General features: G+C 40.7%; 1 protein-coding gene and 1 non-coding gene across 11 annotated transcripts in view; one reads left to right on the forward strand and one right to left on the reverse strand.

The window, feature by feature from the left end:
- The window catches only part of OSBPL1A (oxysterol binding protein like 1A), a 223554-nt gene that overhangs the window by 154388 nt on the left and 42033 nt on the right, over positions 1 to 27133 (forward strand). For all 10 annotated transcript variants that reach the window (XM_055417076.2, XM_055417078.2, XM_055417079.2 and 7 more), the window contains one exon: positions 7809 to 7965. In XM_055417076.2, the coding sequence (XP_055273051.2) occupies positions 7809 to 7965 (157 nt within the window). The remainder of the gene's footprint in view (positions 1 to 7808; positions 7966 to 27133) is intronic.
- On the reverse strand, positions 24027 to 24133 carry LOC129549929 (U6 spliceosomal RNA). Its single transcript, XR_008684734.2, has one exon. It is a non-coding gene; the product is annotated as a U6 spliceosomal RNA (small nuclear RNA).

Here is a 27133-nt window from a genome sequence, read left to right on the forward strand (position 1 = left end):
GCCTAACCTCTCCCTGACAGCATCCAGTGGCTCCATACTCCGTAATTACAGTGTCAGTGTAAGCTCTGTGATCTGACCCACTTTTCAGCTGCATCTCTGATGACCATATCTTTTCCTCCTGGCTGCCCTTCTCTCTAGCCATGCCAGATACTCCTGGACACACACCTTGTTCTTTCGGCCACTGGACTGTTTGCTGTTCCTGTCACCCCTGGTATTCTCTTTCCTTGCGTTGAATTCTTGGTCATCATGGCAGCTCAAATGCCATCTCTCTGCATGGACACTTTCCCTGGTTTCCCTCAGAGTGACTTCTTCAACTCTCCTCACAAACACTTTGTGTAAACATTTATTTGTGTGTCTTTCACTGGATTGGACTTTGATTAACTGGAGGGCACCACCCATATCTCATTAATCTTTCTAAACTGTTTCAGCAACAAGCCCTTTACCTGGTATGTGGTAGCTATTTGGTGAGCATTGATTTATTAAACTGAAGTCACATGAAGATATTTCATTTTCATTTTTATGAATTACTTTGTAACTGGTCCTTAGTTCTAGAATTATTTTCTTTGTAGAGTATATGCATAGGTCACCTTGAAAATGATTTTAAGGATGTCAACAAGACAAATGGGAAGCTCCAAATTTAGTCATCCAAAACAGACAAAATTTTCAATAGCCCATACACAACATTTTTAATAATTCCTCATCTGCAATTACATGTGCAGATTTTGCAAGTTGCCGAAAACAGTAGTAGATTTAGTTGCTTGGGGACAAGGCAGTCCTTTTAAAAAAACTCTGTGGTAATCAACACTATACCATTTGGTTCATTTTGACCTTGTGCCTCATTTGGGGAGGATATGTCTAGAATGGTTCTGACTCTTGTCGTTTGCTGCCAAGATTCTGTTTCAAGCTTTTGTCACTTCCTCTGTAGGTTATTGTAGCAATCTCTTGGCAGCCCCTTCTGGACTCATCCTGATTCCTGTTTTTCTGTTTACAGTTTATTTTGAATGTGGTAAGCCTCATTGATTTTCCTTGTGTCCTTTGTATTTACTATGTTATTTTTTAGTCTATAAAATTGTATTTTAAAGCTGAATAAAAATTTGGCACTGCTAGTTTCAGATTGGGTTACTTTGGGTTACCTTGGACATTCGTAGAACATGCCTGGTTCTTGGGGAAACCATTAACAATGAAGGTATTAAATTGAGCGCGTGTGCCTCTTGACTATTTCCTGTTACCTTAAGTAACGGGGAGGGGTTATTTGGACACTATCCACAGTCTTCCACATCTTGCTCCTTTGTACTGTTTGTTCTCAAGCTAGTTTTCAAAGGTCATGTTAAAAAAAATTTATCAGGAGAACATAAGAATCGTTGGCTTGTTTCTATTGTTAACTTTATGACCTCTTCTTTCAGCCTTTTAATAGGAATAACTCAAAAAAAGTAGCATAGAGACAATGATCCTCTTAATCTGAAGGTTTTTTTTTTAAGCCACTTTATTGAGATATGATTGACATACAAGTTGGACATCTCATACAACTTTATGAGCGACGTTTCAAAGCCAAGTTAACCCAATCATAGCCATTGGCTTCCATGCTGTTCGGTTGAAAGGGGATAGTGTTCAATCCAAAATGTGCTAGAAATAATTTTAAGTCCCCACTTGGACAGAGCTTTAAAGATCTGGGCAATCAGATTTGTAAACAAGCTTTCTACTAAGACTGTTGATTTAATTGGGAAGTTAATCAGGCAGAGATTTTGTCTGCCTTAAATGCTTGTAGATAGACTAGAGCATTTATCCTGGAAATAAAAGGAAGAGTGAAAGACTCATTTTGTCAGAAATCTCACTATGGATTTTGTTAAAATTTCTGCTACTGTGTTTAAAAATACACCTGTATAAAAATCCATCAAGATTGCTTTGTGTCTTTGTGGCTTTGTTTCGTCATTAGCATTGAGGTGAGAGATGACAGAACAAGAATATAGTCCACACATCTAGCATGGTAGATGTGTGGCTTTGGCTTGACAGGTTTTTGTTTGCTTGTTTGAGTTTTGTTTTGGTTTTATTGTGGTAAAATATACATAATGTATGGCTTCCCTGGTAGCTCAGACAGTTAAATGTCTGCCTGCAATGCGGGAGACCTGGGTTTGATCCCCAGGTCAGAAAGATCCCCTGGAGAAGGAAATGGCAACCCACTCCAGTACTCCTGCCTGGAGAATTCCATGGATGAAGGATCCTGGTAGGCTACAGTCCATGGGATGGCAGAGTCAGACACGACTGAGCAGCTCCATACACATAATGTATATACCATTTTAGCCATTTTAAGCACATAGTTCAGTTGCACCACGTACATTATTGTGCAACCAACACTACCATCCATTGGCAGAACTTTTCCATCATCCCCCAAGTGAAGCTGTACCCACTAACCAGTAACTCCCCACCTCTCTAGTCCTGTTTGTTTTTAAAGCATGTACTGCTGCTGCTGCTGCTAAGTCGCTTCAGTCGTGTCTGACTCTGTGCGACCCCATAGACGGAAGCCCACCAGGCTCCCCCATCCCTGGGATTCTCCAGGCAAGAACACTGGAGTGGGTTGCCATTTCCTTCTCCAGTGCATGAAAGGGAAAAGTGAAAGTGAAGTCGCTCAGTCCTGTCTGACTCTTAGCGACCCCATGGACTGCAGCCTACCAGGCTCCTGTACAGTACTCTATTATTATCATGACCCCAATATGACGCATTAAGCACCATCTTTCCAGTACTTGATACTTTACTAAGGCATTAGTGTGTTACCCAGTAACACTGAATGGTAGATAATGTCTGGTCTATTTGATATGTGTGTGTTCAGGCAAAATTGAAAAACCTGATGTTTTAAGATTGAATTATCACCTTAGTTGCATTAAGATCTGTCACTTGAAAATTAATCTTATAGGCAGGCTTCGCCTTCTTAATCAATAGACCTCCACAGTGGCTGTGACCTCTTTGCTACTTAGGTAAACATGTTTAAATTTAAATATGTCTGAATCCGTGGGTCTGCAAATGAAATGATCCTTTGCTGGAGGCAGATCGGTATGACTCATACTATGAAGGCATAGAAGTTGTGGTTGGCTCCCTATTGCCAATGGGCTTCCCAGGTGGCTCAGTGGTAAAGAATCTGCCTGACAGTGCAGGAGATGCGGGTTCGATCTTTGGTTTCAGAAGATTCCCTGTAGAAGGAAATGGCAACTCACTCTAGTATTCTTGCCCGGAGAATCCCATGGACAGAGGAGGCTGGCGGACTACAGTCCATGGGGTTGCTAAAGAGTTTGACACGATTTAACAACTAAACAACAACCTTATTGCCAACAAAGTAAGTCTAAGCATGTTGTACTATATGCATAGTACTAGAAGTAACTGAGTTTTTAAACTTTTACATTTATTGAAGTATAGTTGTTTTACAGCATTGTTAGTTTCAGCTGTACAACAAAGTGAATCGGCTATACATATACGTGTATCCCTCTTACTTGGATTTTCTTCCCATTTAGGTCACCATAGAGCATTGAATAGAGTTCCCTGTGCTATATAGTAGGTTCTTATTAGCAACTGAGCTTTTTGTTCTCAGTCAGCAAGTTTTTATCTCGAGGACGCTGTGAATCATGTCATGGATCTCATTTCCTTCTTTGCCTCTGAAGCTAGAATGCTTAGAGATGACCTGGCGATTTGCTTCCAGCAAGTGTAAGAACCTCATGGCAGGCACTGGGGTACTACCCCGTTCCTGCTTCATTTTATACCCTCCTTGTCCCACTGCCTGCCCCTGACTTTTGTTCACCCTTGAGTGGTCAGCTTCATGGCTGAGTCACAGCTTCATTTCCACCCAGCCGCCCCATCACCACTCCTTTCTCATGCCGCCCACTCCCACCTCCCCAAATGTTCTGTTCTCCCTGCCGTGGACCATCCGTTCCCTTTGCTCAGAACAGTTCCTCTATTGTAACTCTCTCCCCCACCCCCACTCCTGCTCCTTGTCAGCTTACTCAGCTCAACCATCAGTCACAATCTCCTCTAGACACCCGGTCCCTCACTGGGTGAAGTCGGCTGATATTGCCTGTGTGACCCATTGCCCCCACGCGGATTTCTGTTCAGCACCAGGAAAAAAATTCACTGAACTCACGTGGTCACAAAATAGTCTGCCTCTGCTTAACCGTGGACAGGGACCAGATCTTACTGTTCCTTGAATCCTACCATGCCTTGCACAAGAAAAAGAAGGAGAAGAATGAATTAAGCAGTGTCAGATGTGGTAGATGAGTCACCGTAAGAATTACGAATGATCACTGGACTGACTTTGCAATATGGAGGTAGCTGGTGACCTTTGGTAGAGCCCTTCAGGGGAAGGGTGGGCATAACCTGATTCTATTAGAAGGAGGTTGGGAACATGGAAGAGAGAAGTAAGGGTTGGGAGGAGGAACAGGGAGAGAGAGAGCCTAGGCGAGGGGGCAGAAAGAGGAAGTCAAGCGGAATGATCGGAGTCTATACTGCCATCTGACAGTGTGTCTCTAGGGGCAAGCATAGCGCTCCCATGCTTGGGTGAAGTAAGGTGTTCAGTAAGGTGAAATCTTACTTTGAGTGAAGTCTTTACTTCACAGCAGCTCTTTCTGCCTTACACTTTTTGTTTAGTGTTTACTGTGTATCTGCTTTTTGTTAAGAATTTTCTTTTGAGGTAGGTTTGTCCCCTTCTTATGATTTGTATCCCTTTAATAGCAAACACAGTATCCTGTGCAGAATGATGTTCAATAAATGCTTGAAATTTTTGCTTCTGTGCCTTTTGGTTTTCCTGACATCTAAATTATAAAGTAACAATGCATCTTGAATAATACTAACCAGTAAAGGCAACATTATTTTATTTGGCACTTGAAATTCTTTTTTCACCTGAAACAAATAGGAATATGTAGAAGTGAACAAACCACCCTGGTCTACCCCCCAAGACCACTGTCACCTCTTTGATCTGGGCTGTGCTCATGCTGCTTCCTCTGAAAACTCCTCTCTGAGCACAACATTCATTGTTTTGAGACTTACCTGCCATACCATTGTAGGCAGCCAAGGTGAGGGGGGCTGGTGCCCAAAGAAAATGAACCAAACTGGGCATGGCTTTCTTGATGTAAGGGAAGCCATTCTGGGCCTAAGCTGTTTTGTGATCTAAAGTGAAAGTCACTCAGTCATGTCCGACTCTTTGCGACCCCATGGGCTATACAGTCCATGGGATTCTCCAGGCCAGAATGCTGGTGTGGGTAGCCATTCCCTTCTTCAGGGAATCTTCACGACCCAAGTCTCCCGCATTGCAGGTGGATTTTTTACCAGCTGAGCCCCAGGGGAAGAGCTAAGTGAAGTTGGCTCAGTCATGTCCGACTCTTTGCGACCCCATGGGGTGTAGCCTACCAGGTTCTACCGTCCATGGGATTTTCCAGGCAAGAATACTGGAATGGGTTGCCATTTCCTTCTCCAGGAGATCTTCCCAACCTCGAGATTGAACCTGGGTCTCCCACATTGTGGGCAGATGCTTTACCATCTGAGCCACCAGGGAAGTCCTGGGGAAGAGCTAAACCTGGCCGAAGGGCTTGCCCTTGAGCAGGTCTCAGTAATTAATGATCAAAGGGAACAAAACAGAACTGTTATCAGGCAAGAGAAGTTATAGTAACAAAGTTAATAAATCAGTTGTAAAGACTTCCAGTTCTGTTTTCAAAGTAAGCATTAGCCTGAAGCACTTTGAGCCCTTTTATAGAATTCCAGCACCCCTCCCTCTGCCTTGAGCCCTCAACCACAAGATCAGCTGGAACCTAAGGAAAGATGCTCTTGACCTTTTCTGACCCTCATAACTTCAGTCAGCTGAAGCTTGGGCTCTGGTCAAACTTTGCCCCAGTTCTGTGCAGAAATTCTCCTCTGCTCAAGACCCCTTCATAAATAGGCATATACTGCCCAGGCCACTTAGCTTCAAACTTTCCTAGTTTTGGTGTTGGGGAGACATTGCCTTGAGAAAGATCCCTGGCGTTTTCTTTCTTTGCTGCAGTTAAAAAGTCTTCCTTCTCCCACTCTCCGGCTTGGTTGTCTCTCTTTACTTGACACCCACTGAGAGATGAACCCAATTTTGGGGAGATTCCACCTCTCCTGAATCCTTTGCCTGCCCCAGCAAATGGACTGTTCCCCTCTTGGCCTCACTGTGCCCAGGGCAAACTTCTGTCACTTCACTGTTCTCATTTGGACAGATAACCTGTTTACCTGAACCAGACTGATTTTTCTTTAAGGCAGAATAAAATTAAATTTTTTTTTGCTTGTATTTTAGAGTTGTAGAATGGTTGCCTGATTTTTTTTTTGTCTTAGCATTATGTTAAAAGTATTTTTCTATTATAATTTTAGCAGCTGCTTATTTCATCAAAGGAATGACTGTCTCCTGTCACTCGCTATGCAGGTTTTCAGTATTTTGCAATAAAATGTTACTACCTGCCAAAATTGACAATGAAAAATAAATACCCCTTAAACTTAACATTAAAATATTTTTCATTGCCATAAGGTATATGTCAGGACAAAGCTATATTTACAGAAAATAAAGATAACTTCCCTAGTACTGAGTTTTTTTGGCAGATAACTTGCACCATTCAGAGGGTCAGGGTTCAAGGTGTGCCGTGCAACCTGCAGCTGTCCAGGAGCTGTTACTAATCAATTCTAATGTGATATAAAGAAGGGCCCATGATCTGGGCTGAATTGCGGAATGCAGTCATGGGAAAATAAAGTACTATTTCCTGAGCACCATAATACATACTAGGCAGATGGGTAAAACTTTTATTTACATAGGGAGTTTGCTTGCATGTATGTAGGAGGACTTCCCTAGAGCAGAGGACAGTTGTGTGTACAGTCATCTGCTAAACGATAGTTGCACATTATCTGGAATTTACTTATTAATATAAACGTAGGCATCTTTTAAAGTCTCTTGGAGATTGAGTGGCTGCTACTTTGAACGTTATGCAGAACATTATGTATATATGTATATGTTATATTTATATATATGCAGAATGTTAAAGAGTCAGAAAACCCAACTAACAAACCAGAAGACCGTCAGCACACTCGTCAACCCCACAGCCCTCCTTCCTCATGCCCAGAGCACCCTGGAGATGCTGAAAGGAAAGGAAGGACCTGTGTGTGCCTGAAAACTATACCGTATTGTATGAAAAGAAGTTGTCCTGCTATTCCCAATCAGGCAGATGGCTTTATGCTCAATACATAGGCAGTTGGGAATGTGGCATTTTCATTCCTAAAAACGCCTGCCTCGTAGTTAGATTCTCTATGGCTACTTCAGGCTGTTGCTCTTGAGAATTTAAGTAATATAAAAACCAGAAGTGTTTTTTAAAGTATTTAAAAATTACCTTTGCACCTCTAGTATCATATGAAATGTATGCTTTCCCCAAGTACAGCCAACTGTAACTTTTTCTTTATATATGAATTTTTTAAAAATGTTTTTTCAAAGTTATGTTTAAAGTGCTTTGAAAAGGGAAGGAAAAAATCAGCTTCTTTTGGGGGAACACCACTGAATACAATTTCCTAAAGAATTAGGTAATCTTTGTAAGGTCTCTTTTAATGTATGAAATCTATTTAATTGTAAGTTTATATAATCCTGTATCTGTTTTCCAAATCCCTTTCGCCTTACTGGGTGCAGGTTCTCTGAAATCCCTGAGGAGGAGGTAACGGCTGGATTGTTGAAGGACAAAGTAGGCTGCTTAAGTTTCAGATGCGTGAGGGGAGGGAATCCATTGTTACGGCAGCCTCGCACCAAAGCCTTGTTCATTGACTGTGAACCTGCTCTGCCACAGATTCCGAGTCCGAAGGGTCCCTGAGCAGACTGGAAGCAGTGACCGCACACTCCTTTGACGAGGAAGCAGAACCCCCGAGCAGCAGACAGCACAGAATGTCCGAAGGCAAGGACTGTGGTGGTGGAGACGCGCTCTCCAATGGCATCAAAAAACACAGGTAGGAGGGCCTTTCCCAGCCATCACTGCCGCCTCTGTTCTCAAGCACATTTGGGTTTGTAAACCAAAGTGTGTGGCTGTCTCCTCGTTTTTTTTTTTTTGCTTTTTTCTCTCTGCTGAACATTTATATTGTTCTAGCACCTCAAGGAAAGAATTCGGCTTAAATACTTTGTCCATTTACAGAAAGAACATCATCAGCTGTCATTGCAGGAACTAAGCACAAAACGTGGTTTTGGCTACCATGATTTTAGGGGACCGTAAATCCTTCAACTGGCCATTTAGAAAGGCTCTTCAAAGCTCCCTATTGAAAGTGATGCCGGCTTCCTTTTTTTGAGCATGCATCTTTTATGACTCTACCTCTCAATGCTATTTTAGTTTCTTGTCATTTGATCTTCCTGTTGGTTTTATTAAGAATGGGTGGTAATATTGCCTGCTTCTTGAAACAATTTAGTTACATTTAAACAAAGCCTTTTTTAAGACCTGGGGTTTGTTGAACATAGCCCTTTAATACTGTCTAATAACATTAGTATTGTTTTTTATTCCCTTGACGTTTTAGTCCTAGAGATTGTCCCAGTTTAATGAGGTGTCACAGACACTCTAGTTCTCTGGTTTCACACAAGTTTACAGGCGCAGTGCCTTGCGTACATGCTGGTATTCATAGGGTACAATATTTAATCATATTGTCAGTGAAGACTATATTCTGTTGTCATTGTAAAAAGCACTTTGGGGATAAGTAGTTATTAATTTCTACAAGATAGTTTTTTACTGTTGTCTAATATTGATAGATTTGTATAGCTTTAACTTCATTTCTGTACAGGATTCTGGCTACCATTGGTCTCACCTGTTGTTGTACTGAAAAATGGTACACAGCACTTCTGATGTATATGTATCTGCCCCATGTTAACAAGGAATGTTTTTCTTTTGCACTTATTTGAAAAAAATCAGTGGGTTTTAGAAAACAAACCAGAGTTTTCTTCTGTGCAGTCAGAGGGTGTCCTCTACACATGCTCGTTGATGGTTATCTTTTGATGAGGTTATCATGGCAGATGTTGTCGTGAGCCATGAGGGCCCGTCCTGACTCTGTGCTGCAGCTGCTGTCCTCTCCTTTGTGGTCTGGGACTCAGTTCTGTGCAGGCCGTTAAGTACCTAAGTGGAAACCCAACAGGTCTCAGTTTCCTGGTCTCTAAAGAGAAGACAGCCTTTAACTGTTTAACATACATCATGACGGTCCAGGGACAGGGGAGCTTGGTGGGCTACCATCTATGGGGTCGCACAGAGTTGGACACGACTGAAGCAACTTAGCAGCAGCAGTGACAACACAGGGGAAATCTTTGGAATGTTCAAAGAAGTACACAAGTAGTCAATAGAATCGTTAAGGTATCGGAAGGAACGCTGTGCTTACTAGATGCTGTCAGAGCCTATGGCTGAAGGGGGAATTTCTTGGCTTTTCAAAAGCCCAGGAGCCTGTTTGTGTGTGTGCCATAATGCATCATAGCAGGAGTTATTTTGCATCTGACAGAAATTTATTATATTAGTACTATATTCACATAGTCTGTGTTCTCTCTTATTAGCCCAACCCAGATTGGCACAGATGTGGAAGTCTCTCCCCTTAACCACCCCCACTGCCCCTGTCTCCTGCTGTACTTGAAATCACCTTATCTATTTCATGTTCTTAGCCAACAGATGTATGGATTATGGAAGCAACAGGTTCTCCACAAATAAAATATATGAAGCCACTGCAGACTCTATTCCTATTCCTCTCTGGTGTGTCAACATACAGTCCCTAGGAGAGTGCCCGCCACACAGGTGGCACTCGTGTAAATGACGTTTTAACTCTGTTTACACTCATTCTCCTCAAAAACGATCTGCTTAACTCTGGAGAACCTCTGCCCTCTTGTTTCCTTTTCCACTCCATTATCATACGATGACATCATGGAGTGCAACTTAAAAAATCTCTGACCCAGAGAATCATAAGCTGTAAGGCCTATGTCGTGGTTATTTAATGTAAAACATGGTATGCCAGACTCATTGAGTTTATTTCTATGATAATTAAAATAGAGGTATTATGGATCTTTAATGCATCCTACATGATGATTACCACGAAAATAATTCATCTGTTAACTAGATAAATTAAGTCATCTCTTAAATAAAATTTGGACTAAATGAACTGAGTTCTCCTCTTATTCTGAAAGTCTTGTGATTGCTAAGTGAAATCTTGAAAACATGGTTTTTCTACCATATTGAAGTTTTGGAAACTTCTGTAGTGTCTTTTGATATGATTAGACTTGGGGAAAAAAAGTATTTTGTGTTTTTTCATTCACTCTGAATTACTGATAGGCTGTGTACTCTGCTGTCCATTGATGTTTACTGTGATTCTGTGCGTGCCTTTGGGCTTTTAGGTTAGTTGTAGAGAAATATCCACAGAAAGAATCAGAGATTGATTTAAGACCTAGAACCAATAATACTGTGGAGATAGAAAACATACAACATAAATGCTTTGTTTTGATGGCACTTTTTTCCAGAAAGTACATTGAGTTGCCTTGTGGAAGGTTAGCTTTCACCATACTGGTCAGGTTTATGTTTATAGGGCTTCTTGTCATCTTGGGGGTCTGTGTTCTGTGGGATCAGTTCTCTAGTCTTGGGCCCAATTTATTACACTTATTCTGAGCTCTCCTCTTTTAACGTTTTAAGAGCTTGACCTAAATTGGTATAATTGGTAAAGATACTGGTATTTATCTAATCTGGATATATATAATAGATACTAATATAGATATATAAAAGATACTAATGTAGAACAGGTTAGTCAGAATCTGAAATGTTGGATTCATGTTATGATGCTATAAATGGTATTCCCAGTATTACTAGATTAAAAGATAGAAACCTATGATCATCCTAATAAAGAAAAAACGTTTAATGAAATTAGTCATTCATGATTAATAAACATTAGCAAATTACAAATGGAAGAGAACTCCTTTAATCTGGTTAAAAGTTGGAACAAATAAATACTTGATAATGAACTATAAACAACAGTTCTAATTTCAGGAATAAGACAAGGATGCCTGCCATCACCTTTGTGTTCAACATTGTTTGGAGGCCATAGCTAGAGACATAACACAGCCCCCAGATTTAGAAATAAACAGAACCATAGATGTCTACAGACAAATCATTATAGTTACTATGAAAGTTTGGCAAGGTTGCTTTGCTACAAAGTCAGCTAACTATTAATACATTTCTGTGCACCATCAACAGACAGAAACTGCAGTTAAAACTGGGGATGGAGGTTGATTTAGAGTATTTATTAAAAAGTCACTTACCTTGAAATAAATACTGAAAGATATAAAACTTATCAAGAAGGAAAAGTCAATGTCATAAGTTTGATTTACCAAATTGATCTATAGACTCAAATGTGGTTTTAATTAAAGTTGCACTTTACCTTGGAAGTTGAAAAATGGATTCTGAGCTGTATCTTTAAGTTCAGAGGGCTTTGAGGAGCCAAGGTACTGCTCCAGAACCTGGTTTGAGGGAGGGAAGGCATTTGCCTGACTAAATGCCAAGTTGATTACAAATCTTTAGTGCAGAATTGTCCTGCAGGCAAGACTGACCTGAAGAATGAAAGTAAAAGGTCCGAAGACCCAGACATACAAGGAAACCTGGTATATGTAACAGAGGCAACATAGCAGATTGGGGAGGGAAAGAAATGGACTGTTAGGTCAGTGCTGCTGGGAGAATCATTTAATACAGGAAAAAAAAGGAAATGGTTCTCTATTTCACAAATATAAATTAAATTCTAGATGAACCAGACATAAATGTGTAAACCCAGAACTTAATAAAATTTTCATAAGAAACTGTAAAAATACCTTTGCGATTTAAAATACAGAAGGATTTTTTACAACAGAAATGTGATAGGGAGACTGTTTTATCTGACTCTGATTAATGTACTTGTTCTTGATGTATTTACTTGAATAAAAGCCTTGCATTCTTTCATAAATGTGGCCAAGAATCTTAAATGTTTAGTTTGCTGAAATGGTAGATTCAGACTCTAGACAATCCCTTAGTTTACCCTTGGTTTATCCTTCGTGACTGCTTTAGAATTATTAGGTGACCAAATAACAGCTGTTTTCTGTGTGTGAAGAATATCCTGACATGTTGAAGTCAAACAAAAAGGTTGAGAATATAAGCTAAGACAGTCTGCCAAGAAGTAGGATTATACTGAGAAAATGTTGTTAGTTGTGAATAAAAATTATTCAGCTTCTGATATATTTTATCAGTAGTACAAACCCACCTGGACTTCCCTGGTGGCTCAGCAGTAAAGAATCCACCTGTCAGAGCAGGAGACGTGGGTTCAGTCCCTGGATTGGGAAGATCCCCTGGAGAAGGAAATGGCACCCCAGTCCAGTATTCTTGCCTGAAAAATCCCATGGACAGAGGAGTCTGGTGGGCTACAGTTCAGGGGGTTGCAAAGAGCGAGGCATTACTGAGCACACACACACACATGCAGTTACTAGCAAGTCACCCAACTCAGAGGCCCTCGGGTACCCTGGGCAGAAAAACACCCTTGTCTGTCAGGAAATATTTGGGGTAGCTCCTCATTGTCATGTAGTGACCAGGGGTCTAGAGACACCTAAGGACCTAGGGGTAAGAGCCTTGCCCAGAATTAGCCAGATTTGAGGTAGTGCTTGGGGCTTCCCAGGTGGCGCTAATGGTAAAGAATTCGCCTGCCAATGCAGGAGACACAGAGACTCAGGTTCGATCCCTGGGTCGGGAAGATCCCCTGGAAGAGGGCTTGGCGACCCACTCCAGTATTCTTGCCTGGGAAACTCCATGGACAGAGGAACCTGGTGGGCTTTAGTCCAGTATTCTTGACTGGGAAATCCCATGGACAGAGGAGCCTGGTGCGTACAGTCCATAGGGTCACAAAGAGTCAGACACGACTGAAGCATGCAGGTTCCAGAGACACCATATTCTATGCTCTCACATTACTCCCTGACTCAGAGTGCTTGTTTGCTCTGGAAAGCAGAGGACTGTAATTTAAAAAAAAAAGAAGAAATGTCACTAGAAGCTCACGCAGCCCTCCTGTGGGGCCTCGCTCATTAACAAAGCAGACCCCAGCCTGTATCATTAGCCCAAGTGGGAACAGTGCTCGGGACCAGGAAACAGGTAGCAGCTCAGGGAGCACCATTTGAGAGAGAAGGTGCTGGATCCTCTAAAGAGAGAGACTGGGCCAGGGCCCCGCTGGGCTGCAGCCTGGGCAGACCACCCACCGTCCTGTCTCTGGAACCACGGGTCTCTGTCATCAGAGGACACAGAGACTGCCAAGTTGGATAACAGTGGCTAACGCTGAGGAGTAAGAGCCAGCAGGCCACTCCAATTACACGTGACACCTGTTTCTCCAGCAAAAACACATTTGGAGATTCCTTGATCAGGAGAAGGGATTGCCAGCTTGGCAGATGGGGGTTAGTCAACCAGCAAAGAGAGTTCAAAAGACAACCTGAAACAATAAGCCAAACTTTATCTAGGATAAGAAGGTGGCAGGCTGCGGTCACTTGGGGTTATGTTCAGTTCAGTCCTTCAGTCGTGTCTGACTCTTTGCGACCCCATGAATCACAGCACGCCAGGCCTCCCTGTCCATCACCAACTCCTGGAGTTCACCCAAACTCATGTCCATCGAGTTGGTGATGCCATCCAGCCATCTCATTCTCTGTCGTCCCCTTCTCCTCCCGCCCCCAATCTTTCCCAGCATCAGAGTCTTTTCCAGTGAGTCAACTCTTCGCATGAGGTGGCCAAAGTATTGCAGTTTCAGCTTTAGCATCAGTCCTTCCAATGAACACCCAGGACTGATCTCCTTTAGAATGGACTGGTTGGATCTCCTTGCAGTCCAAGGGACTCTCAAGAGTCTTCTCCAACACCACAGTTCAAAAGCATCAATTCTTCGGTGATCAGCTTTCTTCACAGTCCAACTCTCACAACCATACATGACCACTGGTAAAACCATAGCCTTGACTAGACGGACCTTGGTTGGGAAAGTAATGTCTCAGCGTTTTAATATATTATCTAGGTTGGTCATAATTTTCCTTCCAAGGGGTAAGCGTCTTTTAATTTCATGGCTGCAATCAGCATCCGCAGTGATTTTGGAGCCCAAAAAAATAAAGTCTGACACTGTTTCCACTGTTTCCCCATCTGTTTCCCATGAAGTGATTAGACCAGATGCCATGATCTTTGTTTTCTGAATGTTGAGCTTCAAGCCAACCTTTTCACTCTCCTCTTTTACTTTCATCAAGAGGCTTTTGAGTTCCTCTTCACTTTCTGCCATAAGGGTGGTGTCATCTGCATATCTGAGGTTATTGATATTTCTCCCAGCAATCTTGATTCCAGCTTGTGCTTCTTCCAGCCCAGCGTTCCTCAAGATGTACTCTGCATATAAGTTAAATAAGCAGGGTGACAATATACAACCTTAGGAAGGGGAAATAAGGCAGCGTGAGTCAAGATTTATAATAATTATCTTCACAAACCAAAGTGGACTTGCTGAACTTACTGCCAGGAGTGACTCTAGGAAAATGGAGGCATCTTTTTTTTTTTTTAAGGCTTCCTGAGGGTTTCTTTTTCTTTTCTTCAATGTTATGTATTTGTTTGTGTCAGGTCTTGTTTGTGGCGCTTAGGATCTGTCGTTGCAGTACACCAGCCCTCTAGTTGTGGCACTTGGGCTTAGTTGCGCCAGGGCATGGGGGATCCTAGCTCCCCGACCAGGGATTGAACCTGTGACCCTGTATTACAAGGCGGATTCTTGACCACTGAGGAAGTCCTGAAGGCTTCTTTCTAGAGAACTCAACCTCTTCCCAACCAATTTTAAAAAGTTAGTTAAAAGGAGTTGCTCTGTTGAGAGAAAGAACTGAGGCTTGGAGGCCCACAGGCCCATCTTCTGATCTTGCCCCTGACCCCTAAAACACCTCTTGGGGGCTTGGGGAATCTATAAAACACAGTTGGAAAAACACAGACTCTTTCCAGTAACACTTGGTCATGATTAGGAATTCTAAGCGAAATACTTAACAATTAAAGTCATAATTTTGGGGTTTCCCAGGTGCTAGTGATAGAGAACATGCCTGCCTTTGCAGGAGACACAAGAGACATGGGTTTGATCTTGGGTCAGGAACATCCCCGGGAGGAGGAAGTGGTAGTATTCTTGTCCGGAGAATCCCATGGACAGAGGAGCCTGGTGGGCTGCCGTCCGTGGGGTCTCAAAGGGTTGGACACGACTGAGCAACTTAGCACACAGCATGAGCAGATTTCAATTCTTTTGGTCTCATTTGCTTTGATATTAGTCAGTTGGGTTTTTCTTCAACAGCTGTTTAAAAATGCATGTGTGTGTGTGTGTGCACACGCACAGAGATGATTCTCTTTAAAAAATATTTAATTGGTGATTCATGTGGTTCAAAATTCAGAAATGTAATAGGGTATATTTTGCAAATTTTAACTTCCACTTTTTAAACTAGCCACTCCTCTGCCTTTTCCCAATTGCGATCATTAATATATACAATTTTGTTTTTTCACACTAATGATAGAAAATGCAGGCATACAGTTCTTGCCCTTGCTTTTTAAAAATATATCTGCACCAAATTATTGTTTGACAAATATATTTCGAGCTACTATTAATGCCACATTCTGTTCAAAGTGCTGAGGTTACAGCAATGAACAACCCAAGCCCCTGTTCTGTTGAAGTGCCCATTTCTGAATTGAGGGAGGTTGAGAATCTTTCTGTGATCTATCTGTACTTTTTTCCTGTGAATTGCTAATACATCTTGCCCATTTTTTTCTAGGCGTGTTCAACTTACTAATTTTTAGCTGCTCTATAATACTATTACTAGCTGTGATACGAGTTGAAAATATTTTTTTCCAGGTTTGTCAAAAGGGAGGATAATTCTTAGAAAAATCTCTAATTCCTCCCACATAGCAGATAATTACCATTTAATTCTTATCACTATATGCCCTTTGAAAAAATGTGACCTAGAAAAGTGTAGCTATTAAGAGCTACTTGGGTTGATCTCATGTCTACCACATTCCTTACTGTAAGCAAGTTGTAATCACTTTGAAACCCAACTTCTTCTGTAAAAGGAATGTAATAATAGGACCTACCTTGTTGGGTTGTTGTGATAATTAAATGAGATAATCTATGCAAAGGTAACTCATTAAATCTCAGGTGCTGTTATTAGTAGAAAACTGATAAACCTGATAAAGCAAAAGTAAATAAATGGAACTTTTTTTTTTCTCTTAGCTCATAAGAAAAGGACTTTGGATGGGTTTTAGAAGTTTACTTTGGCCTTTGAAATTTGGGAAACAGGTTGTTGTTGTTTAGTCGCTAAGTCACTTTCGACTCTTTCGACCCCATGGACTGCATGCAGCACACCAGGCTTCCCTGTCCTTCACTGTCTCCCGGAGTTCGCTGAAACTCATGTCCGTTGAGTCGGTGATGCCATCCAACCATCTCATCCTCTGTCGCCCCCTTCTCCTCCTGCCCTGCATCTTTTCCAGCATCAGGGTCTTTTCCAGTGAGTCAGCTCTTTGCATCAGATGGCCAGAATATTGGAACTTCAGCTTCAGCGTCAGTCCTTCCAATGAATATTCAGGGAAACAGGTAGCTAAAATAAAAGTGTTCATTTTGAAATATGATTTTTTTTAATGCGAAATAAGAAAAACTATCTCTTATGGTTGCTTTTCATTTATTTTATAAGGACATTTTAAAGTAACGGTTACATCTGGACATAGTTTTTCTTCATTAAGATTACAAAGGTGTGGCTGGTTGTAAGCTTATGTTGTCAGAAGTGTAAACAAGAGGTGACTAGAGGCTTGAAGCGCTGTTATTCATTCCTTAGTCCCTTGATATTACCTTCCCCATGCAGAGGTCTCATTACTTCTTTTTTCGATCCCTAGGCTTCTTGAATCTCTTAGGTAAATATCCATTTTCTATTTCAAGTTTGCTTTATTTGCACCTTTAATCCTCAGAATGTCAGAAGAAAGAAGAAATTAAATATTTAATAAAATGTATTTCCTTGCCTGGCGTCTTACTCTATTTGAAGACGCACCCTCCCTTCTCTTCCATGTGCATGAACACAAGGTTCTGAGTGCCTGGGAAATAGTCAGTGTAGCTTAGTCTTTTAATGGTCTGCCTTATTCTGTTTACTCTGCCCATTTCTTATTTACAATAATTCATACACTGGGCATCTTGGCTTTTGATGACCTCTGGGATTTGGTCTTTACAAATACATCGAAGTGTCTCCCATTGGAGCTGTGCCAACCTGAATTTTGCCTGAAGGAGAAAACAACCTCAGGGGACATGGAGTTCTTCTGTATTGTTTGCTATGCTTGTTAACACGATTTAATCGTTCTGTTAACGATTTTCCTGTTTTAAATAGTACCGTATATAATAATAAGGAGTTGTTATTGTTGTTGAACCGCTCAGTCTTGGGGTACAGCCTGTTGTTGAGTCATGTTGATGCAGCACCATGCTCAGCAAGGATTTGAAGTCTAAGCATGAGCTGCCATTCTGCCGCAGTGAGTATTCTCAGAGCCAACTCCTTGCTCTTCTGGAAAAGATTCACATTAATTACACATCCTGTTTCTCAAGCAGGAAGTGTTGCCTCTGCATCTGACAAATATGGAAAGCTTAGATGTCTGTCATCAGATCTGCACGCTGTGACGATGTATGGGGAAGGTAATATGACTTGTGCTAGAGCACGGTACAGCCAGTGGCAAGAGATGGAGCCTGGTGTCCCACTAGCGCTGGAGTGCAACAGTGTGCTTCTGGGCTGTGAGAGAGCCCAGTTTCAGCAAGACTGGCTGGGTGAACCAAGTAGATTGTTTATAACCACAGATCCTTCACAATATTGTCTTGCTTTTGTGCTTTAATATTTTGGGTCTTTGAGTCCCTTGAGTAGATTGTGAAAAATTCTAGTAGGTGAAAGTGTACCTTGATAATAAAAACAATCGAGAACTATCAGCATAGAGCACTTTGCCTCTGCATCTGGTTCTGGCTATATGACATGGCATAGCTTTGGGGCTTTGGTTAGCATTTAGCCCGTCCATGCTTCATCTCTGACTTGAGCAACACCTCACAAAAGCACAGTCCAGAAGCAAGATGTTAGAACCTAGGCCCGACTGTTTGCTAGAGCCACTGTCTTCTGGCTGTAGTGTGTTAACTTCAGACCCAGAGCACTTCTGCATTTTCAGATGCATAATATTAATGGCCCCAACGTACATTTGGATTATAAATTGATGTATATAAGATACTTTTACAAAATAACTCTGAGTCATAGGTAGGGCAATTATTAATCTACAGATGGATAAATTGAAGCACAGAAAGTTTAATTGGCTTGCCCAAGATCACTTAGCAAATAAGTGATAGGACCTGCAGGCAAGCCAGATATTCTAACTTCAGAGCCCCCATTCTTTTCTTAAAATTTAGAGTCTTCATAGATGTTTAGAACAACAGAAATTTATATGCCTAGGCAAATTCCTGGATTGATATTCTGAAATGTAAAACAGTCTGTCCCAGCTTTTAATTAATGCACTTCTGTTTGTTTCTTTTATGTAATAATTTGCAGAGAATTAACATCGTAGTCCCAAAGAGTTTATTAATCACCCATCTGCTGTTGGCTCAGAGCTAAGCACTATTACTAATTACAGTGGACATGGAACGTGTTTTCTGGGCCTTTGTACATTTGCACTTGTATTAACATGAGTATACAAAAGAACACATGAACGCATTGAAAATTCTGCCAATTTCAAACAGATACAAAAATTTATCTTCCTATAATCTCTATTGTCTACCAACTTCCTACCAAAGTAGAATATTCCAAAGGATGTAGGAATGATTAAAGGTGTAATGTTCCATGGAAATTGTTCCTCTTCAATAACTGTGCATTCTCTTATTACGGGTGAAGACCAAGATTTTTGGCTTTTTTCCCAGGATTATGATTGACATTATCTTATTGGAAAGAACAAGAAAATCTCAGAAGGTGAGGTAGACTTCTTCCTTCTGACTGTTGTGTTTTAGGACACTATGTAATCTTTATTAGCAGAAGAAACCTTCTTAGGAAAGAGAGGAATACTGTTCTTTGCAGTACAGGTATCTTACTGGGCTTCAAGAAATCAGAAAGGAAACTGGCATGTATGTCAAATAACGTCCATGGAGGTGTTATGTGTCACAGAGCAGGAAGGAACCAGAAATTCAGCTCTCCTTAGAAATTGTATCCCTCTGATGGGTAAGCAGTCAAAAAGATCTCAGGTCACTCTAAAAGGAAGTTAAATCACGCTATTGAACTGGCTAAAGCAGATCACAAACTGTTATATTCATTCTAGAAAAACACATGTGGTTTAAAGGGCCAGCTGCTCTGTAAACTGAAGGGCTGGTTCCTGGGTATGTTTTCATCAGTCCGTCTTGGCTTGGCAATGTGATGATTCTGTAGGCTTTCCTCTTAATCCAGTAATGGTATTAAAAAGTTCAGAGCCATAGAAAGAGGCAGAGTAGTGTTTTCAGAGGGATACTTAATTATCCAGTGCATATCTGCTCCTCTATGTGTCTTCTCTTTGTGTTGACCACAGTTTGCATAGTCCCCAGACTCTTGTTTTGGGGATCTGAAGTCCTTGACTGCAGTGTCCAGGTGACACGCAGCCTGTTAGACACAGCTTTGTTCCAGAGTTGTATTCAGGTATCAACAGTTGCCGTCAGGCGCTCAGGGCTGCTCTGGGGTCTTGCCATACCTCGCAGTGCCTACTGCCAGACTCCTAGTCCAGCTAGAGCACACCCAGGTTCTAAGACGGGACCTTTCCTAGTGTAGTGTCCAAGGAACTCCTGTTATAGTCAGGAAAGGCTGCTTTCCCATTTCCTGCCAGCAAAATTACTGGCAGCAAAACAGCTTTAGATTCTTTCTGGAATATGGGAAGGTGTTAGTGGAAGATTTCATGCTCACCGCCTCTGTGCTGCTTAGCTCTCCACACTGCAAGAGGGCTTAGGTCAGCCTTTCAGAGGAGACAGGGACGAAGAAACTGGCTCTGACTTGTACTCTGTGCAGCCCGCATTTTGTCTGTGTTCTCTGTCATTAAGACCATTTCCTTTAGGTCTTAGATGACCTTATGACCTGCTCTCTATACTTTGATTAGTTTACATCTGTTCCAGCCCCCTCATTGCATGAAGTCTAAGTTAATTCTTTGAGATAAGGTGAGCAGAGAATGCATACTCTGTCCCTAAGTTAAGTAAGGTCTGCCTTAACTAAATGTGTCTTGCCTTCTTGCCAACTGTGCCAAATACCATTCAGTAGGCTTGATGTGAGGTGATCCTGTTGCCCAAGGGGCCAACTTCTCTCTAAACTGAAGGACTGCTTCCTGGGTATGTGTTCATCAGTCCATGTTGGCTTGGCAGTGTGATGTTTCTGTAGGCTTTCCTCTTAATCCGGTAAAGGTAATAAACTAACAAGAATAGGAAGTCAATTTACTACATTACTGAAGTTGGACAAAGAATTCTAAATTTTAGAAAGCCAGTATGGAATGCAGTTTTAAACTTTAAATATGCATTTTAACTTATTAAAATCAAAATAAGTAATAGCTCTTATAAAACAAGGCCATGTAATCACCTTCATCTCCTTGCTATATAGAGCCAGATTTATTAAGTGACAGTTACAGGCTTTTCATAATTTAAGAGATCAAAATGAAAACTAATCTTTAAAATACACTGCAAAACCAGATAGCAATATGAGATCATTACGTAAAATTACGACAGTAAGCTTAAAGTAGGAAACCAAGTTGTTGGCTTTTTTGAATAGGCATAGTCCCTGAAAAGGCACTGGACAAGTCTTAGGGATCTCATCTTAGACTTGTACAGACTTTCTTCTAAGACTAAAGGCTGATTTTAGTTGAGGATGTCTAGGAGCAGATTAAATACCCAGCTGTCCACCTAACCCCATGACCTGCATGTCTGACTCAGCCCTAAGTTAGGTGCTGATTCTGGGTATGCAGAGAGAACTTGCAACTCCTCTATTTGTCCAAATTCAAGTCTGGAAGTTGGTAGAAGGTACATTACAATATCAGTCATGCAAGAAAAAGTTGTAAGCGATAGGGTCTCTTTTTAAGACTCATCCAAACTTGCTTCTGTTGAAATGGAGATAGAGGGATTTTAGTAATTTCATTGTATTGTATAGGTATATTTTAGTTATTTTGTGTTGATACTAATATATTACACTTATGAAATGTTTCATATAAATAAAATGCCTTTGAAGATCTTATATCTCCACATATATTACAAGTACAACTTTATTTACTCTTCCATGACTGAAGAATGATAGCATTTTTAAGACTATGGACATAAATCATCTTTGGAGGGCAAACATTGTTTTCCTTGGTTTAATGAATGCATCATTTTCATGATGAAAAAACCAGATTGCATCAACTTAAGCTGAAATTCTTTGAGTTGCAAGGCCAGAGAAACTTGTTTTATACCCAGATTTAAATGTTAAAGTATTGAAACAGAATCCAGAAATGAAATAACATTCTGAAACTGAAGTGTCTAAACTCTAACTATTCTTGAGTATTTTGTGATCCAGCCTCCTCTTAGTCACAAAATCAGTAATGGTAGTTGAAATTCAGTCCATATTTATTGAATCAAAAATTTTTTAATTGACTTGTTCTAAAGTTTCCTAAAAATACCTCGTGGAAAGCAGAGGGCCCCTTTGCTGACTGTTTTTGCCAGTGCTTCTATGAAATAGTCTCTTGACCATTGTTGCGGGGAGGGGGTCCCCTAGGACCATTTTAGGGAGAACCACAAGGTTAAAATAAGTTTCTTAATATTACTAAGATATTAGGCTTTTTTTATTAGTATCCACTAATAAGAGTACAGTGGAGTTTTCTAGATACTATGTGATGATGCGACATCACTCATTCAGTGCAGAAGCAGTTATGAGCAACGAGCTATCTTCTGTAAAATCGGTCGTTAAAGGGACTGCAAAAGTGTTTAATAATGTCACTCTTCTTACTAAGGTATTTTTGTTTTGGACAATACAGTTACTTTTTTTCATCAAAATGTCATTTAAGGTAACATATTTATTTTACTGTTATTAATAAGTAAAAATTGTTGTGTTTTTTCTTTCCTTCTGATATAGTAAGTAGTGATAGATGTAATCCACAATAAAAGGAAACTCATTGGGACCACAAATAATTTTTAAGAATTAAATAGATCTTAAGACCTGTGGTGCTGGAGAAGACTCTTGAGAGTCCCTTGGACTGCAAGGAGATCCAACCAGTCCATTCTAGGGGAGATCAATCCTGGGTGTTCTTTGGAAGGACTGATGCTAAAGCTGAAACTGCAATACTTTGGCCACCTCATGCGACAAGTTGACTCACTGGAAAAGACTGATGCTGGGAGGGATTGGGGGTGGGAGGAGAAGGGGATGACAGAAAATGAGATGGCTGGATGGCATCACCGACTCGATGGACATGAGTTTGAGTGACCTCCGGGAGTTGGTGATGGACAGGGAGGCCTGGCGTGCTGTGATTCATGGGGTCGCAAAGAGTTGGACATGACTGAGCGACTGAACTGAACTGAAGACCAAAAAGTTTAGGACACCAACAAATTCCATAGTTGCTTTTTGTTTCTTTGTTGAAGTAAAGTTAGCATACTTTGAAATTCAAGCTCTTAAATATACAATTTGATGAGTTTTGGCAAATTAATATACTCATGTAACAAACCCATCCTCCCCCCATCAAGATGTAGACTGTTTCCATCACTCCAGAAAGTTCCCTGTAACTGCCTTCTGGTCACTACCCCCCCACTGCCCATAACCACCCTCCGTTCTCATTTCTGTCACAATAGATTTTCTTGTCTTATTGAACTGCATTGAGGATGGAATGTGCATGCTCGCTCTCTTTTTTTTTTTTTAAACTTTTTGCCATGTATTGGAGTATAGCCATTAACAATGTGATAGTTTCGGGTGAACAGGGATGGAACTCAGCCGTACATATACATGTATCCATTCTTCCTCAAACCTTGGTCCCATCCAGGCTGCTGCATAACAATGAACAGAATTCCAGGTGCTGTACAGTAGGTCCTTGTTGGTTATCCATTTGAAATACGGCAATGTGTTGCATGTAATCATTTTTTTAGCGTGGCTTTAATCGCTCCGTGTTTCTGAGAGCCATCCGTGTCATGTGTATCAGCGTTCAGTTTTTTTACTGCTGAGCGATAATGCCATCATTTGAATATGCAGCAGTTTGTTTCTCTGTATCCCTGTTAATGGACATTTGGGCTTTTCTCACTTGGGAGTTTTATTGAATAAAGCGGCTTTAAGCATTCTTTATGGACAATCTTCATGGACACGTCTTCTTTATGGACAGTTTTTCACTTTGCTATGTAGGAGTAGCATTTGGGGGTCCTAGACAGTGTGTGTACTTAGCTATAGAAAGTTACTGTGATGTTTCCCAGAGTCAATGTACCATTTCTCTGTATGTGAGGATTTCACTTACTCTGCAACCTCACCAACATTTGATGCTTTATGGGTATAACACAGAATCGCATCCTGGTTTTAATTTATATTTTGTAAATGATTTTCAGCACTTACACATGCATTTATGAGTCAGTTTTTTTATTATTATTATTAATTTTTTGCCACCTTTTAAAAGTTTATTTTTTAATAGAAATTTATTTATTTTAATTGGAGGCTAATTACTTTACAATATTATATTGGTTTTGCCATACATTGACATGAATCCACCACGGGTGTACATGTGTTCCCCATCCTGAACCCCTGCCCACCTCCCTCCCCTATGAGTCAGTTTTAAAGTTTTCTTGTATGTCTTTGTATTATTGGTTTCTAGGAACTCTTTCTATATTTTGGATATAATTTTTATTAATTTTTAAAATTAATTTTTAGTGGAATATAGTTGCTTTACAGTGTTCTGTTTCTGCTGTACAGCAAAGTGAATCAGCTATATGTTTACATATATCCCCTCTCTTTTGGATTTCCTTCCCATTTGGGTATAGTAGGTTGTGCTGTATAGTAGATTCTCATTAATTATCAACTTTATAAATATGTGGAACACTTCATGACTTTGTGTGTCATCCTTGAACCGTGTCCATGCTAATCTTCTCTGTATCATTCCAATTTTAGTATATATGCTGCTGAAGCAAGCGTTGGATATAATCCTTTATCAAATATATGTTCAACTCAGTCGTGTCCAACTCTGCGACCCCATGGGGTGCAGCACGCCAGGCTTCCCTGTCCATCACCAGCTCTCAGAGTCTACCCAGACTCATGTCCATCAAGTCAGTGATGCCATCCAACCATCTTATCCTCCATCGTCCCCTTCTCCTCCTGCCTTCAATCTTTCCCATCAGGGTCTTTTCCAATGAGTCAGTTCTTCGCATCAGGTAGCCAAAGTATTGGAGTTTCAGCTTTACCATCAGTCCTTCCAATGAATGTTCAGGACTGATTTCCTTTAGGATGGACATATAAAGCATGTATATTTTCTCTGAGTGGATAGCTTACCTTTCCATTGCCTTAATAATAAATAGACATCTTAATACCTTCTTTGAACAGAATTTTTTAGTTTTATGAAATCCATTTTACAGCTTTTCTCTCTTATGTTAGGGCTTTTTTGTGTCCACTCTAAGAAATCTTTGCCTCTGCCTCCCCCAGATATTAACCATTGTCCTTGGTTCTCTCTGATATCATTAATGATGTGTGTTCTTCAAGTTAACTTCATCAGTATCTTTCAATGAGAATGACATTACAGTTTGGGAGTAAATAAATAGACCTTTTTGATTGCTACTGAATAATTATAGGACAAATGGATTATGGGACTCAACCTAGAGCCCTAGTTAACAGAAAACCAACTGGCATAAAATCTCAACAACATTTACTGAGTACCTGCCGTGTTCCAACCACAGGTTCAACAGAGTTTAGAATCTCATGTAATAAGAATTTAAGTGAATGCTCAACAGAAGCCTTGCATATTCTTCAGTTATGAGTGGAGGGTTAATAAGAGTGTTATATTCTCTATAGTTCTTTGTCCTGACCAGGAGGAAGAAAGGATAGAGAGGAGTGATCCATTTCCAAAAATGGAACTTGATACTTTTTAATTAAGTGAGAGTAGTGCTTTTCTCAGAGAAGGCCATGGCAAGCCACTCCAGTACTCTTGCCTAGAAAATCCCATGGACAGAGGAGCCTGGTAGGCTGCAGTCCTTGGGGTCGCTACGAGTCAAACATGACCGAGTGACTTCACTTTCATTTTTCAGTTTCACACATTGGAGAAGGAAATGGCATCCCACTCCAGTGTTCTTGCCTGGAGAATCCCAGGGACGGGGGAGCCTGGTGGGCTTCCGTCTGTGGGGTCGCACAGAGTCGCACACGACTGAAGTGACTTAGCAGCAGCAGCAGCAGTGCTTTTCTGCCCAATATTTTCTTTAAACATTTATAAAAGATTTGAGAATTGTACCCCAGATGAACTATGTAAGATTTTACATAATTTGTGAAAATAAGGCTTTTAATTACTATGATAATTTGCTCATGCAGCATCATTTTGAAATCTGGTCTTCAATTTTTTGAATATAATTTTATTTTGTAGTTTATTCCGAATGGCTTCCTTGTTTGGAAGACTTTCATTTTGGGTGTTTAGCAAACATCAGTAGTGCAAGCAAAATTACAAACGGTTAATTTCAAATACAAGCTGTGTTCGTTAGGGTTATATTTAAATTGGGACTTATGGAAGGGAAGACTTGGGGGAAAAGAGAAGAAGAATTCTGATAGTTGAAAAGGAGAGGTGATTAGCACCTAATAATTGCGAGAAGATACACATCAGTATAAAGCACATAACACATGTGTAAGTGTGCACATACAAGCTTTCAGTGTTACAGTTGCACATGATTAAAGTCTGCTTCTCTACGAAATTATTTTCTTAGATTTTTAGTTCTTAGGATTCTTTTGAACTTGAATCAAAGGTTAGAATTAGATTGTTTTATGCTTTTCTAAATATCCTAATGAATATTCTGCTAAAAATGGTGATTCCTTCAGAAGAGTTAAGAAATGGAACTGAAAATGTATGTTAAGGAATTTGGTTTTGAAAATGTTTTCTTAAGAGATGACTTAAAGGCAGAAAATTTGATTATCTGTGTTCTTCATGCCTCACTTGACACTTATCCATATCTTTCATTTTTTTCACTGGTTTTCTTTCTGTTGCCCATTTTAACTTGAGGTGTTAGGTAAAACATACCGCACCTGTTAACATGCAAAATACTCTGCAATGTGGGGCATGCAGAAGAGAGTAAGACATAGTCCCTGATCTCAGGGGGAACCACAGTCTCTAGTAAGTGACAAAGGTGTACAGAAATAACGGAGGATATGAATGAAGATAGGGGAAATTAAGAATTGTGGAATTTAAGCATACTCTGGAACACCAACCAACCTCATTTCTTGAAATTAGCACATTGGAGTGCATTTAAAATCGCATTGCTTAGAGATGGCCAGCAGACACATGAGCATCTCTCCTTATTCCGTTCCGTTCAGTCGCTCAGTCGTGTCCGACTCTTTGCGACCCCGTGGACTGTAGCCTACGAGGCTTCTCTGTCCATGGGATTTTCCAGGCAATAATACTGGAGTGGGTTGCCATTTCCTTCTCCAGGGGATCTTCCCGACCCAGGGATCGAATCTTATTAGAGAAATGCAAATCAAAACTGCAGTGAGTTATCACCTCACTACCTGTCAGAATAGCCATCATCAGAAAATCTACAAACAATAAATGAGGGAGAGGGTGTGAAGGAAAGGGAACCCTCTTGCACTGTTGGTGGGAATGTAAATAGATAATAGCCACTTTGGAGAACGGTATCAGTTCAGTTCAGTCACTCACTCCAAGCCAGGCTTCAGCAATACATGAACCGTGAACTTCCAGATGTTCAAGCTGGTTTTAGAAAAGGGAGAGGAACCAGAGATCAAATTGCCAACATCTGCTGGATCATGGAAAAAGCAAGAGAATTCCAGAAAAACATCTATTTCTGCTTTATTAACTATGCCAAAGCCTTTGACTGTGTGGATCACAATAAAGTGTGGAAAATTCTGAAAGAGATGGAAATACCAGACCACCTGACCTGCCTCTTGAGAAACCTGTATGCAGGTCAGGAATCAACAGTTAGAACTGGA

Source organism: Moschus berezovskii, chromosome 28, assembly GCF_049115385.1.
Source record: "Moschus berezovskii isolate FMDL1 chromosome 28, NW_MosBer_1.0, whole genome shotgun sequence".
Lineage (NCBI taxonomy): Eukaryota > Metazoa > Chordata > Mammalia > Artiodactyla > Moschidae > Moschus > Moschus berezovskii.